Source organism: Scomber scombrus, unplaced genomic scaffold (genome assembly GCF_963691925.1).
Source record: "Scomber scombrus unplaced genomic scaffold, fScoSco1.1 SCAFFOLD_172, whole genome shotgun sequence".
In the NCBI taxonomy this organism is placed as follows: domain Eukaryota; kingdom Metazoa; phylum Chordata; class Actinopteri; order Scombriformes; family Scombridae; genus Scomber; species Scomber scombrus.
In genome coordinates, this window is record NW_026910703.1 from 22,743 (window position 1) to 37,500 (window position 14,758).

Genomic DNA, 14,758 nt, shown 5'->3' on the forward strand with positions numbered 1-14,758 from the left:
AACGTGAACTAAACTCAGTTTAACGTGAACTAAACTCAGTTTAACGTCAACTAAACTCAGCTTAACGTCAACTAAACTCAGTTTAACGTGAACTAAACTCAGTTTAACGTCAACTAAACTCAGCTTAACGTCAACTAAACTCAGTTTAACGTGAACTAAACTGAGCTTAACGTGAACTAAACTCAGCTTAACGTGAACTAAACTCAGTTTAACGTCAACTAAACTCAGCTTAACGTGAACTAAGTTGAGTTTAACGTGAACTAAACTCAGTTTAACGTCAACTAAACTCAGCTTAACGTGAACTAAACTCAGCTTAACGTGAACTAAACTCAGCTTAACGTGAACTAAACTCAGCTTAACGTGAACTAAGTTGAGTTTAACATCAACTAAACTCAGCTTAACGTGAACTAAACTCAGCTTAACGTGAACTAAACTCAGCTTAACGTGAACTAAACTCAGCTTAACGTGAACTAAGTTGAGTTTAACGTCAACTAAACTGAGCTTAACGTCAACTAAACTCAGTTTAACGTCAACTAAACTCAGCTTAACGTGAACTAAACTCAGCTTAACGTGAACTAAACTCAGCTTAACGTGAACTAAACTGAGCTTAACGTCAACTAAACTGAGCTTAAGTGAACTAAACTCAGTTTAACGTGAACTAAACTCAGCTTAACGTCAACTACACTCAGCTTAACGTGAACTAAACTGAGTTTAACATCAACTAAACTCAGTTTAACGTCAACTAAACTCAGCTTAACGTGAACTAAACTCAGCTTAACGTCAACTAAACTCAGCTTAACGTCAACTAAACTCAGCTTAACGTCAACTAAACTCAGCTTAACGTCAACTAAACTCAGCTTAACGTGAACTAAACTCAGCTTAACGTGAACTAAACTCAGCTTAACGTGAACTAAACTGAGCTTAACGTGAACTAAACTCAGTTTAACGTGAACTAAACTCAGCTTAACGTGAACTAAACTCAGCTTAACGTAAACTAAACTGAGTTTAACGTGAACTAAACTGAGCTTAACGTGAACTAAACTCAGTTTAACGTGAACTAAACTGAGCTTAACGTGAACTAAACTGAGTTTAACGTCAACTAAACTCAGCTTAACGTCAACTAAACTCAGCTTAACGTGAACTAAACTCAGCTTAACGTGAACTAAACTCAGCTTAACGTCAACTAAACTCAGTTTAACGTGAACTAAACTCAGTTTAACGTCAACTAAACTGAGCTTAACGTGAACTAAACTGAGCTTAACGTGAACTAAACTCAGTTTAACGTCAACTAAACTCAGTTTAACGTGAACTAAACTGAGCTTAACGTGAACTAAACTGAGCTTAACGTGAACTAAGTTGAGTTTAACGTGAACTAAACTCAGCTTAACGTGAACTAAACTCAGTTTAACGTGAACTAAACTCAGCTTAACGTGAACTAAACTCAGCTTAACGTGAACTAAGTTGAGTTTAACGTGAACTAAACTCAGCTTAACGTCAACTAAACTCAGCTTAACGTGAACTAAACTCAGTTTAACGTCAACTAAACTCAGCTTAACATCAACTAAACTCAGCTTAACGTCAACTACACTCAGCTTAACGTGAACTAAACTCAGTTTAACGTGAACTAAACTCAGTTTAACGTCAACTAAACTCAGCTTAACGTCAACTAAACTCAGTTTAACGTGAACTAAACTGAGCTTAACGTCAACTAAACTGAGCTTAACGTCAACTAAACTCAGCTTAACGTGAACTAAACTCAGTTTAACGTGAACTAAACTGAGCTTAACGTGAACTAAACTGAGCTTAACGTGAACTAAACTCAGTTTAACGTCAACTAAACTCAGCTTAACGTCAACTAAACTCAGCTTAACGTGAACTAAACTCAGCTTAACGTGAACTAAACTCAGCTTAACGTCAACTAAACTCAGCTTAACGTGAACTAAGTTGAGTTTAACGTGAACTAAACTCAGCTTAACGTGAACTAAACTCAGCTTAACGTGAACTAAACTCAGCTTAACGTCAACTAAACTCAGCTTAACGTGAACTAAGTTGAGTTTAACGTGAACTAAACTCAGTTTAACGTCAACTAAACTCAGTTTAACGTGAACTAAACTCAGTTTAACGTCAACTAAACTCAGTTTAACGTGAACTAAACTGAGCTTAACGTCAACTAAACTCAGTTTAACGTGAACTAAACTGAGCTTAACGTGAACTAAACTGAGCTTAACGTGAACTAAGTTGAGTTTAACGTGAACTAAACTCAGCTTAACGTGAACTAAACTCAGTTTAACGTGAACTAAACTCAGTTTAACGTCAACTAAACTCAGCTTAACGTCAACTAAACTCAGCTTAACGTGAACTAAACTGAGTTTAACGTGAACTAAACTCAGTTTAACGTCAACTAAACTCAGCTTAACGTGAACTAAACTCAGTTTAACGTCAACTAAACTCAGCTTAACGTGAACTAAACTCAGTTTAACGTCAACTAAACTCAGTTTAACGTCAACTAAACTCAGTTTAACGTGAACTAAACTGAGCTTAACGTGAACTAAACTGAGCTTAACGTCAACTAAACTCAGTTTAACGTGAACTAAACTCAGCTTAACGTGAACTAAACTCAGCTTAACGTCAACTAAACTCAGCTTAACGTGAACTAAACTCAGTTTAACGTGAACTAAACTCAGCTTAACGTCAACTAAACTCAGCTTAACGTCAACTAAACTCAGCTTAACGTCAACTAAACTCAGCTTAACGTGAACTAAACTCAGCTTAACGTCAACTAAACTCAGTTTAACGTGAACTAAACTCAGCTTAACGTCAACTAAACTCAGTTTAACGTCAACTAAACTCAGTTTAACGTGAACTAAACTCAGCTTAACGTCAACTAAACTCAGCTTAACGTGAACTAAACTCAGCTTAACGTGAACTAAACTCAGTTTAACATAAACTAAACTCAGCTTAACGTGAACTAAACTCAGCTTAACGTCAACTAAACTCAGCTTAACGTCAACTAAACTCAGCTTAAAGTCAACTAAACTCAGCTTAACGTCAACTAAACTCAGCTTAACGTGAACTAAACTCAGCTTAACGTGAACTAAACTCAGCTTAACGTGAACTAAACTCAGTTTAACGTCAACTAAACTCAGCTTAACGTGAACTAAACTCAGTTTAACGTCAACTAAACTCAGCTTAACGTCAACTAAGTTGAGTTTAACGTGAACTAAACTCAGTTTAACGTGAACTAAACTCAGCTTAACGTGAACTAAACTCAGTTTAACGTCAACTAAACTCAGCTTAACGTCAACTAAGTTGAGTTTAACGTGAACTAAACTCAGTTTAACGTGAACTAAACTCAGTTTAACGTGAACTAAACTCAGCTTAACGTGAACTAAACTCAGCTTAACGTGAACTAAACTGAGCTTAACGTGAACTAAACTCAGCTTAACGTGAACTAAACTCAGCTTAACGTCAACTAAACTCAGCTTAACGTCAACTAAACTCAGCTTAACGTCAACTAAACTCAGCTTAACGTCAACTAAACTGAGCTTAACGTCAACTAAACTCAGCTTAACGTCAACTAAACTCAGTTTAACGTGAACTAAACTCAGCTTAACGTCAACTAAACTCAGTTTAACGTCAACTAAACTCAGTTTAACGTGAACTAAACTCAGCTTAACGTCAACTAAACTCAGCTTAACGTGAACTAAACTCAGCTTAACGTGAACTAAACTCAGTTTAACATAAACTAAACTCAGCTTAACGTGAACTAAACTCAGCTTAACGTCAACAGATGACAGGGTGAGGGTCTGTATAAAGGTTCATAAAGACCAGATGACAGGGTGAGGGTCTGTATAAAGGTTCATAGAGACCAGATGACAGGGTGAGGGTCTGTATAAAGGTTCATAAAGACCAGATGACAGGGTTAGGGTCTGTATAAAGGTTCATAAAGACCAGATGACAGGGTGAGGGTCTGTATAAAGGTTCATAGAGACCAGATGACAGGGTTAGGGTCTGTATAAAGGTTCATAAAGACCAGATGACAGGGTTAGGGTCTGTATAAAGGTTCATAGAGACCAGATGACAGGGTGAGGGTCTGTATAAAGGTTCATAAAGACCAGATGACAGGGTGAGGGTCTGTATAAAGGTTCATAGAGACCAGATGACAGGGTTAGGGTCTGTATAAAGGTTCATAAAGACCAGATGACAGGGTGAGGGTCTGTATAAAGGTTCATAGAGACCAGATGACAGGGTTAGGGTCTGTATAAAGGTTCATAAAGACCAGATGACAGGGTTAGGGTCTGTATAAAGGTTCATAAAGACCAGATGACAGGGTTAGGGTCTGTATAAAGGTTCATAGAGACCAGATGACAGGGTTAGGGTCTGTATAAAGGTTCATAAAGACCAGATGACAGGGTGAGGGTCTGTACAAAGGTTCATAAAGACCAGATGACAGGGTTAGGGTCTGTATAAAGGTTCATAGAGACCAGATGACAGGGTGAGGGTCTGTATAAAGGTTCATAGAGACCAGATGACAGGGTTAGGGTCTGTATAAAGGTTCATAAAGACCAGATGACAGGGTTAGGGTCTGTATAAAGGTTCATAGAGACCAGATGACAGGGTGAGGGTCTGTATAAAGGTTCATAAAGACCAGATGACAGGGTTAGGGTCTGTATAAAGGTTCATAGAGACCAGATGACAGGGTTAGGGTCTGTATAAAGGTTCATAGAGACCAGATGACAGGGTTAGGGTCTGTATAAAGGTTCATAGAGACCAGATGACAGGGTTAGGGTCTGTATAAAGGTTCATAGAGACCAGATGACAGGGTTAGGGTCTGTATAAAGGTTCATAAAGACCAGATGACAGGGTTATGGTACTTCTGTATTCTCTGACTATTAAACTACATTACCCATAATCCTCAGCGTCCCTCCTAAATATTCACTTTCATTCAGTCTGTTGCTCAAGTTTTATTTTATTTTCATTAATTATACAAAGTGACAGAATACGGATCATCTGATTGGCTGGTTACAGTTTCCTGGTTTCTGATTGGCTGGTTACAGTCAGGTGTTACAGTTTCCTGGTTTCTGATTGGCTGGTTACAGTCAGGTGTTACAGTTTCCTGGTTTCTGATTGGCTGGTTACAGTCAGGTGTTACAGTTTCCTGGTTTCTGATTGGCTGTCATCATTTCTTCCTGATACAGGTATTTAACCGTATAAACATTTATTAATAAACTCATTATTGATCACTAACTGCTAATCAATCAATACATCTGTTCATTATTTGTTTAAGATTAACTGTTCTGTGATTGGCTGTTCGGGTTGAGTCCTGATGATCATCCAGAGAATGAGTTAGAAGGACGACCTTTGACCCCGAGACCTGTCACCTGCAAACACACACACACACACACACACACACACACACACACACACACACACACACACACACACACACACACACACACACACAGGTGATGAAGGTGATAAAGATGATGAAGGTGATAAAGGTGATGAAGGTGATGAAGGTGATAAAGATGATGAAGGTGATAAAGGTGATAAAGATGATGAAGGTGATAAAGGTGATGAAGATGATGAAGGTGATAAAGGTGATAAAGATGATGAAGGTGATAAAGGTGATGAAGGTGATGAAGGTGATAAAGGTGATGAAGGTGATGAAGGTGATGAAGGTGATGAAGGTGATGAAGGTGATGAAGGTCAGACTCACCCTGAACGTAGCTCCGGCTAACGGCTGCTGTCTCAGTTCTTCCTCACTGAGACCCAGACGGGCCGAGGTCACGTAGAGGTCAGCGTAGTCTGGACCTCCGAAACAGCACGAAGTCGTCTTCATCACCGGCAGAGACACGGTCTGCAGCCGCACACCTGAGACACACGGGTCAGAACCAGTACAACCAGTGGAACCAGTACCACGAACCAGTAGAACCAGTAGAACCAGTAGCACTCACCAGTAGAACCCACCAGTAGAACCAGTAGCACTCACCAGTAGAACCCACCAGTAGAACCAGTAGAACCAGTACCACTCACCAGTAGAACCCACCAGTAGAACCAGTAGAACCAGTACCACTCACCAGTAGAACCCACCAGTAGAACCAGTAGAACCCACCAGTAGAACCCACCAGTAGAACCAGTAGAACCAGTAGAACCAGTACCACTCACCAGTAGAACCCACCAGTAGAACCAGTAGAACCAGTAGAACCAGTAGAACCAGTACCACTCACCAGTAGAACCCACCAGTAGAACCAGTAGAACCCACCAGTAGAACCAGTAGAACCAGTAGAACTCACCAGTAGAACCAGTAGAACTCACCAGTAGAACCAGTAGAACCAGTAGAACCCACCAGTAGAACCAGTAGAACTCACCAGTAGAACCCACCAGTAGAACCAGTAGAACCAGTAGAACTCACCAGTACTGGGGTCGATGTTGATGACCCGTCCTCCGTTGAAACAGGCGACCCAGAGACGACCGTCAGCATCAGCTGTCATCCCGTCAGGAAGCCCCTCCCCCTCCTGCAGGCGGTACACCACCCGCCGGTTACCTAGGCAACACACACACACAGAGTAGAAGTACACACTCAGAGTATAAGTACACACTCAGAGTATTAGTACACAGAGTATAAGTACACACTCAGAGTATAAGTACACACTCAGAGTATAAGTACACACACAGAGTAGAAGTACACACTCAGAGTATAAGTACACACTCAGAGTATTAGTACACAGAGTATAAGTACACACTCAGAGTATAAGTACACACTCAGAGTATTAGTACACAGAGTATAAGTACACACTCAGAGTATTAGTACACACTCAGAGTATAAGTACACACTCAGAGTATAAGTACACACACAGAGTATAAGTACACACTCAGAGTATAAGTACACACTCAGAGTATAAGTACACACACAGAGTATAAGTACACACTCAGAGTATAAGTACACACTCAGAGTATAAGTACACACTCAGAGTATAAGTACACACTCAGAGTATTAGTACACACTCAGAGTATAAGTACACACTCAGAGTATAAGTACACACTCAGAGTATTAGTACACAGAGTATAAGTACACACTCAGAGTATAAGTACACACTCAGAGTATTAGTACACAGAGTATAAGTACACACTCAGAGTATTAGTACACACTCAGAGTATAAGTACACACACAGAGTATAAGTACACACTCAGAGTATAAGTACACACTCAGAGTATAAGTACACACACAGAGTATAAGTACACACTCAGAGTATAAGTACACACTCAGAGTATAAGTACACACTCAGAGTATAAGTACACACTCAGAGTATTAGTACACACTCAGAGTATAAGTACACACTCAGAGTATAAGTACACACTCAGAGTATAAGTACACACTCAGAGTATAAGTACACACTCAGAGTATAAGTACACACTCAGAGTATAAGTACACACACAGAGTATAAGTACACACTCAGAGTATAAGTACACACTCAGAGTATAAGTACACACTCAGAGTATAAGTACACACTCAGAGTATAAGTACACACACAGAGTATAAGTACACACTCAGAGTATAAGTACACACTCAGAGTACTAGTACACAGAGTATAAGTACACACTCAGAGTATAAGTACACACTCAGAGTATAAGTACACACTCAGAGTATAAGTACACACTCAGAGTATAAGTACACACTCAGAGTATAAGTACACACACAGAGTATAAGTACACACTCAGAGTATAAGTACACACTCAGAGTATAAGTACACACTCAGAGTATAAGTACACACACAGAGTATAAGTACACACTCAGAGTATAAGTACACACTCAGAGTATAAGTACACACTCAGAGTATAAGTACACACACAGAGTATAAGTACACACTCAGAGTATAAGTACACACTCAGAGTATAAGTACACACTCAGAGTATAAGTACACACACAGAGTATAAGTACACACTCAGAGTATAAGTACACACTCAGAGTATAAGTACACACTCAGAGTATAAGTACACACTCAGAGTATAAGTACACACTCAGAGTATAAGTACACACACAGAGTATAAGTACACACTCAGAGTATAAGTACACACTCAGAGTACTAGTACACAGAGTATAAGTACACACTCAGAGTATAAGTACACACTCAGAGTATAAGTACACACTCAGAGTATAAGTACACACTCAGAGTATAAGTACACACTCAGAGTATAAGTACACACTCAGAGTATAAGTACACACACAGAGTATAAGTACACACTCAGAGTATAAGTACACACTCAGAGTATAAGTACACACTCAGAGTATAAGTACACACACAGAGTATAAGTACACACTCAGAGTATAAGTACACACTCAGAGTATAAGTACACACTCAGAGTATAAGTACACACTCAGAGTATAAGTACACACTCAGAGTATAAGTACACACTCAGAGTATAAGTACACACTCAGAGTATAAGTACACACTCAGAGTATAAGTACACAGAGTATAAGTACACACTCAGAGTATAAGTACACACTCAGCTCTCCGGTTTCCGGCTCGTGATCGAACGCGTCGACAGTCAAACACAAACTGTCGATGTAGAAAAACGTCTTCTGATCCAAAGACCAGTCCATCCCGTTAGAGATGTCCACCTGAGAGACAGACAGGTAGAGACAGACAGGTGAGAGACAGACAGGTGAGAGACAGTTAGGTAGAGACAGACAGGTAGAGACAGACAGGTTAGAGACAGACAGGTGAGAGACAGACAGGTTAGAGACAGACAGGTAGAGACAGTTAGGTAGAGAGACAGACAGGTAGAGACAGACAGGTAGAGACAGACAGGTAGAGACAGACAGGTAGAGAGACAGACAGGTAGAGACAGACAGTTTAGAGACAGACAGGTAGAGACAGACAGGTAGAGACAGACAGGTAGAGAGACAGACAGGTAGAGAGACAGACAGGTATAGACAGACAGGTAGAGACAGACAGTTTAGAGACAGAAAGGTAGAGACAGACAGGTAGAGACAGACAGGTAGAGACAGACAGGTTAGAGACAGACAGGTAGAGACAGTTAGGTAGAGAGACAGACAGGTAGAGACAGACAGGTAGAGACAGACAGGTAGAGACAGACAGGTAGAGAGACAGACAGGTAGAGACAGACAGTTTAGAGACAGACAGGTAGAGACAGACAGATAGAGACAGACAGGTAGAGAGACAGACAGGTAGAGAGACAGACAGGTATAGACAGACAGGTAGAGACAGACAGTTTAGAGACAGACAGGTAGAGACAGACAGGTCAGAGACAGACAGGTAGAGACAGACAGGTAGAGACAGACAGGTAGAGACAGACAGGTTAGAGACAGACAGGTAGAGACAGTTAGGTAGAGAGACAGACAGGTAGAGACAGACAGGTAGAGAGACAGACAGGTAGAGAGACAGACAGGTAGAGACAGACAGTTTAGAGACAGACAGGTAGAGACAGACAGGTAGAGAGACAGACAGGTAGAGAGACAGACAGGTATAGACAGATAGACAGAGACAGACAGGTAGAGACAGACAGGTGAGACAGACAGAGACAGACAGGTGAGAGACAGACAGGTGAGAGGTGAGAGACAGACAGGTAGAGACAGACAGGTGAGAGAGAGACAGGTGAGACAGAAAGAGACAGACAGACAGACAGACAGAGACAGACAAGTAGAGACAGACAGGTAGAGACAGACAGGTGAGAGACAGACAGGTAGAGAGACAGACAGGTAGAGAGACAGACAGGTAGAGATAGACAGGTAGAGACAGGTGAGAGACAGAGAGGTAGAGACAGACAGGTAGAGAGACAGACAGGTAGAGAGACAGACAGGTAGAGACAGACAGGTTAGAGACAGACAGGTAGAGACAGACAGGTAGAGACAGACAAGTTAGAGGTGAGAGACAGACAGGTAGAGACAGACAGGTGAGAGGTGAGAGACAGACAGGTAGAGACAGACAGGTAGAGACAGACAGGTGAGACAGACAGAGACAGACAGACAGAGACAGACAGGTTAGAGGTGAGAGACAGACAGGTAGAGACAGACAGGTGAGAGGTGAAAGACAGACAGGTAGAGACAGACAGGTAGAGACAGACAGGTAGAGACAGACAGGTTAGAGGTGAGAGACAGACAGGTAGAGACAGACAGGTAGAGACAGACAGGTAGAGACAGACAGGTGAGACAGACAGAGACAGACAGGTGAGAGACAGACAGGTGAGAGGTGAGAGACAGACAGGTAGAGACAGACAGGTAGAGACAGACAGGTGAGACAGACAGAGACAGACAGACAGAGACAGACAGGTTAGAGGTGAGAGACAGACAGGTAGAGACAGACAGGTGAGAGGTGAAAGACAGACAGGTAGAGACAGACAGGTAGAGACAGACAGGTAGAGACAGACAGGTTAGAGGTGAGAGACAGACAGGTAGAGACAGACAGGTAGAGACAGACAGGTAGAGACAGACAGGTGAGACAGACAGAGACAGACAGGTGAGAGACAGACAGGTGAGAGGTGAGAGACAGACAGGTAGAGACAGACAGGTGAGAGAGAGACAGGTGAGACAGAAAGAGACAGACAGACAGACAGAGACAGACAGGTAGAGACAGACAGGTTACCTGGCTCAGGTGTCTGGTGACAGTGAGGTCAGAGGTCAGGGAGAACAGTGACCCCTGCTGTTTCTGAAACACCGCCGGACTCTCCATCATCCCCATCGTCCCTGGAGACAGAACACTGTTACCATGGCAACAGCTGGAGACAGAACACTGTTACCATGGCAACAGCCGGAGACACACCTGCCAGCAGGCGTCCAATAGGATCCACCTTCCCGTCGTTCAGCCGATTGGTCGGTTTGTCTTCGTCCACTTCCGCCAATGATGTCATCGTCTGAGCCGACCAATCGACAGCCACAATGCTGCGGCCCACACCTGCAACATAACCACCTGACCTACGAGGGACCGCAAAGCCCACCATGTGACCTGCAGACAGACAGGTGAGACAGGTGAAACAGGTGAGACAGGTGAGAGACAGGTGAGACAGGTGTAACAGGTAAGACAGGTGTGACAGGTGAGAGACAGGTGAGACAGGTGAGACAGGTGAGACAGGTGAGACGGGTGAGACAGGTGAGACAGGTGAAACAGGTGAAACAGGTGAGACAGGTGAGAGACAGGTGAGACGGGTGAGACAGGTGAGACAGGTGAGACAGGTGAGAGACAGAAGAGACAGGTGAGTGACAGGTGAGACAGGTGAGACAGGTGAGAGACAGGAGAGACAGGTGAGACGGGTGAGACGGGTGAGACGGGTGAGACAGGTGAAACAGCTGAGACAGGTGAGAGACAGGCGAGAGACAGGTGAGAGGGGTGAGAGACAGGTGAGAGACAGGTGAGACAGGTGAGACAGGTGAGAAACAGGTGAGACAGGTGAAACAGGTGAGACAGGTGAGAGACAGATGAGACAGGTGAGAGACAGGTGAGACAGGTGAAACTGGTGAGACAGGTGAGAGACAGGTGAGACAGGTGAAACAGATGAAACAGGTGAGACAGGTGAAACAGGTGAAACAGATGAAACAGGTGAGACAGGTGAGACGGGTGAGACAGGTGAAACAGCTGAGACAGGTGAGAGACAGGCGAGAGACAGGTGAGACAGGTGAGAGACAGGTGAGACAGGTGAAACAGGTGAGACAGGTGAGACAGGTGAGACAGGTGAAACAGGTGAGACAGGTGAGAGACAGATGAGACAGGTGAGAGACAGGTGAGACAGGTGAAACTGGTGAGACAGGTGAGAGACAGGTGAGACAGGTGAAACAGATGAAACAGGTGAAACAGGTGAGACAGGTGAAACAGGTGAGACAGGTGAGACAGGTGAGAGACAGGTGAGAGACAGGTGAGAGACAGGTGAGAGACAGGTGAGAGACAGGTGAGAGACAGGTGAGACATGTGTAACAGGTGAAACAGGTGAAACAGGTGAAACAGGTGAGACAGGTGAGACAGGGGAGACAAGTGAGAGATAGGTGAGACAGGTGAGAGACAGGTGAAACAGATGAAACAGGTGAAACAGGTGAGACAGGTGAGACAGGTGAGACAGGTGAAACAGATGAGACAGGTGAGACAGGTGAAACAGATGAGACAGGTGAGACAGGTGAGAGACAGTTGAAACAGGTGAGACAGGTGAGACGGTGAGACAGTGAGACAGGTGAGACAGTGAGACAGGTGAAACAGGTGAGACAGGTGAGAGACAGTTGAAACAGGTGAGACAGGTGAGACGGTGAGACAGTGAGACAGGTGAGACGGTGAGACAGTGAGACAGGTGAGACGGTGAGACAGGTGAGACAGGTGAGACAGTGAGACAGGTGAGACAGGTGAGACAGGTGAGACGGTGAGACAGGTGAGACAGGTGAGACAGGTGAGACGGTGAGACAGGTGAGACAGGTGAGACAGGTGAGAGACAGGTGAGAGACAGTTGAAACAGGTGAGACAGTGAGACAGTGAGACAGGTGAGACAGGTGAGACAGGTGAGACAGGTGAGACGGTGAGACAGGTGAGACAGGTGAGACAGGTGAGACGGTGAGACAGGTGAGACAGGTGAGACAGGTGAGACAGGTGAAACAGATGAGACAGGTGAGAGACAGGTGAGAGACAGTTGAAACAGGTGAGACAGGTGAAACAGATGAAACAGGTGAGACAGGTGAAACAGGTGAGACAGGTGAGAGACAGTTGAAACAGGTGAGACAGGTGAGACGGTGAGACAGTGAGACAGGTGAAACAGATGAAACAGGTGAAACAGGTGAGACGGTGAGAGACAGTTGAAACAGGTGAGACAGGTGAGACGGTGAGACAGATGAGACAGGTGAAACAGATGAGACAGGTGAGACAGGTGAGAGACAGTTGAAACAGGTGAGACAGGTGAGAGACAGTTGAAACAGGTGAGACAGGTGAGACGGTGAGACAGTGAGACAGGTGAGACAGGTGAGACAGGTGAGACAGGTGAGACAGGTGAGAGACAGTTGAAACAGGTGAGACAGGTGAGACAGGTGAGACGGTGAGACAGTGAGACAGGTGAGACAGGTGAGACAGGTGAGACTGATTGACTGACCTGTTTCCACAGACTGGATCTGATTGGTCGTTGGACTCCAGCGGTGGATCTTCTGTCCGACGATGTCGACGAATAGGAGCGTCTGCTCTGACTCCTCCCACACTGGCCCTTCACCAATCAGAGCGCTCTCCTTTACCACACACTCCACCTTCACTGATGACATCATCACCTCTGAACCAATCACTGAGGAGGACACAGCTGTCACTTTGTTTCTGTTTCCATGGAAACAATAAAAGGACAATTATTTACCCTCATTAATATTCATCATGTTTTACAACAATAGTTATTTAATAATGAACCCTGACCTCAGTAGTACTAGTATATATAGTAGTAGTACTAGTATATATAGTAGTAGTACTAGTATATATAGTAGTAGTACTAGTATGTATAGTAGTAGTACTAGTATATATAGTAGTAGTACTAGTATATATAGTAGTAGTACTAGTATATATAGTAGTAGTACTAGTATATATAGTAGTAGTACTAGTATGTATAGTAGTAGTACTAGTATGTATAGTAGTAGTACTAGTATATATAGTAGTAGTACTAGTATATATAGTAGTAGTACTAGTATGTATAGTAGTAGTACTAGTATGTATAGTAGTAGTACTAGTATATATAGTAGTAGTACTAGTATATATAGTAGTAGTACTAGTATATATAGTAGTAGTACTAGTATATATAGTAGTAGTACTAGTATATATAGTAGTAGTACTAGTATATATAGTAGTAGTACTAGTATATATAGTAGTAGTACTAGTATATATAGTAGTAGTACTAGTATATATAGTAGTAGTACTAGTATATATAGTAGTAGTACTAGTATATATAGTAGTAGTACTAGTATATATAGTAGTAGTACTAGTATATATAGTAGTAGTTATATCCCAAACTTAAACCTTTTTAAATAACTTTTTATTATAAACATACTTTATGTTAAAGGAGTTTAGTCCATATAAATATATAATATAAATATATAATATAAATATATAATATAAATATAAATATATAATATAAATATATAATATAAATATATAATATAAATATATAGGGGGTAAAAACTATTTAAATGATAACTTTTAAAGTGTGTCAGTCTAATCTCAGACTGTTGCTTCCTACTGAAGATGTAAATATTATAAACTGATCATAAATATGAACAGTAGCTTTATAAAAGTCTCATTTATTGTGTCACTGTAGTTTTTAGGAAGTAAACAAGAGGAAATAGTGTATTTGTTGGGGACTATTTTCAGCGGTGGATGAATCCACATTTGATGCTCAGTGTGTGTTCATAGTGATGAAGAGAGATGTCCGTCATTAATCACAGAGCTGTAGAGATCAACAGAGGAATAATAATAACTAGAACATTCCAGGTAAATGTTGATGCCACGGGACTGCTGCCGGAACGAGTACACCATTTATTTCCAGTGTTCAAACGTCACCCTGATCAAAACAAATAACAAACTGTCATGAAATTATTAAGTAAATCTTTTCATTAAGAGAGTAGATTCTATTATAATTTTTTATGACTGGAAATCTGCTTGGAAATAAATCATGTACTCATCCCGGTTCAAAAGTCACCCTGCATATTTAGTTTCAAGTATTAAGTACATCTTACTAGTCAGTATCAGGTGTAATGTACTTTATTCTCAACTTAACATCCCGGAAATATTAAGTAAAT

At 42.1% G+C, this 14,758-nt stretch overlaps 1 protein-coding gene across 1 annotated transcript; it reads right to left on the reverse strand.

The window, feature by feature from the left end:
- Positions 1-4,951: 4,951 nt before the first annotated feature.
- Positions 4,952-13,291, reverse strand: rgn (regucalcin). The gene is made up of 7 exons (XM_062415336.1): positions 13,081-13,291; positions 10,785-10,967; positions 10,608-10,708; positions 8,509-8,623; positions 6,416-6,547; positions 5,720-5,874; positions 4,952-5,381 (listed from the first exon to the last, which is right to left on the reverse strand). The coding sequence occupies exons 1-7, from the start codon at positions 13,244-13,246 to the stop codon at positions 5,331-5,333; spliced, it is 903 nt and encodes a 300-aa protein (XP_062271320.1). The 5' UTR covers positions 13,247-13,291; the 3' UTR covers positions 4,952-5,330.
- Positions 13,292-14,758: the final 1,467 nt, after the last annotated feature.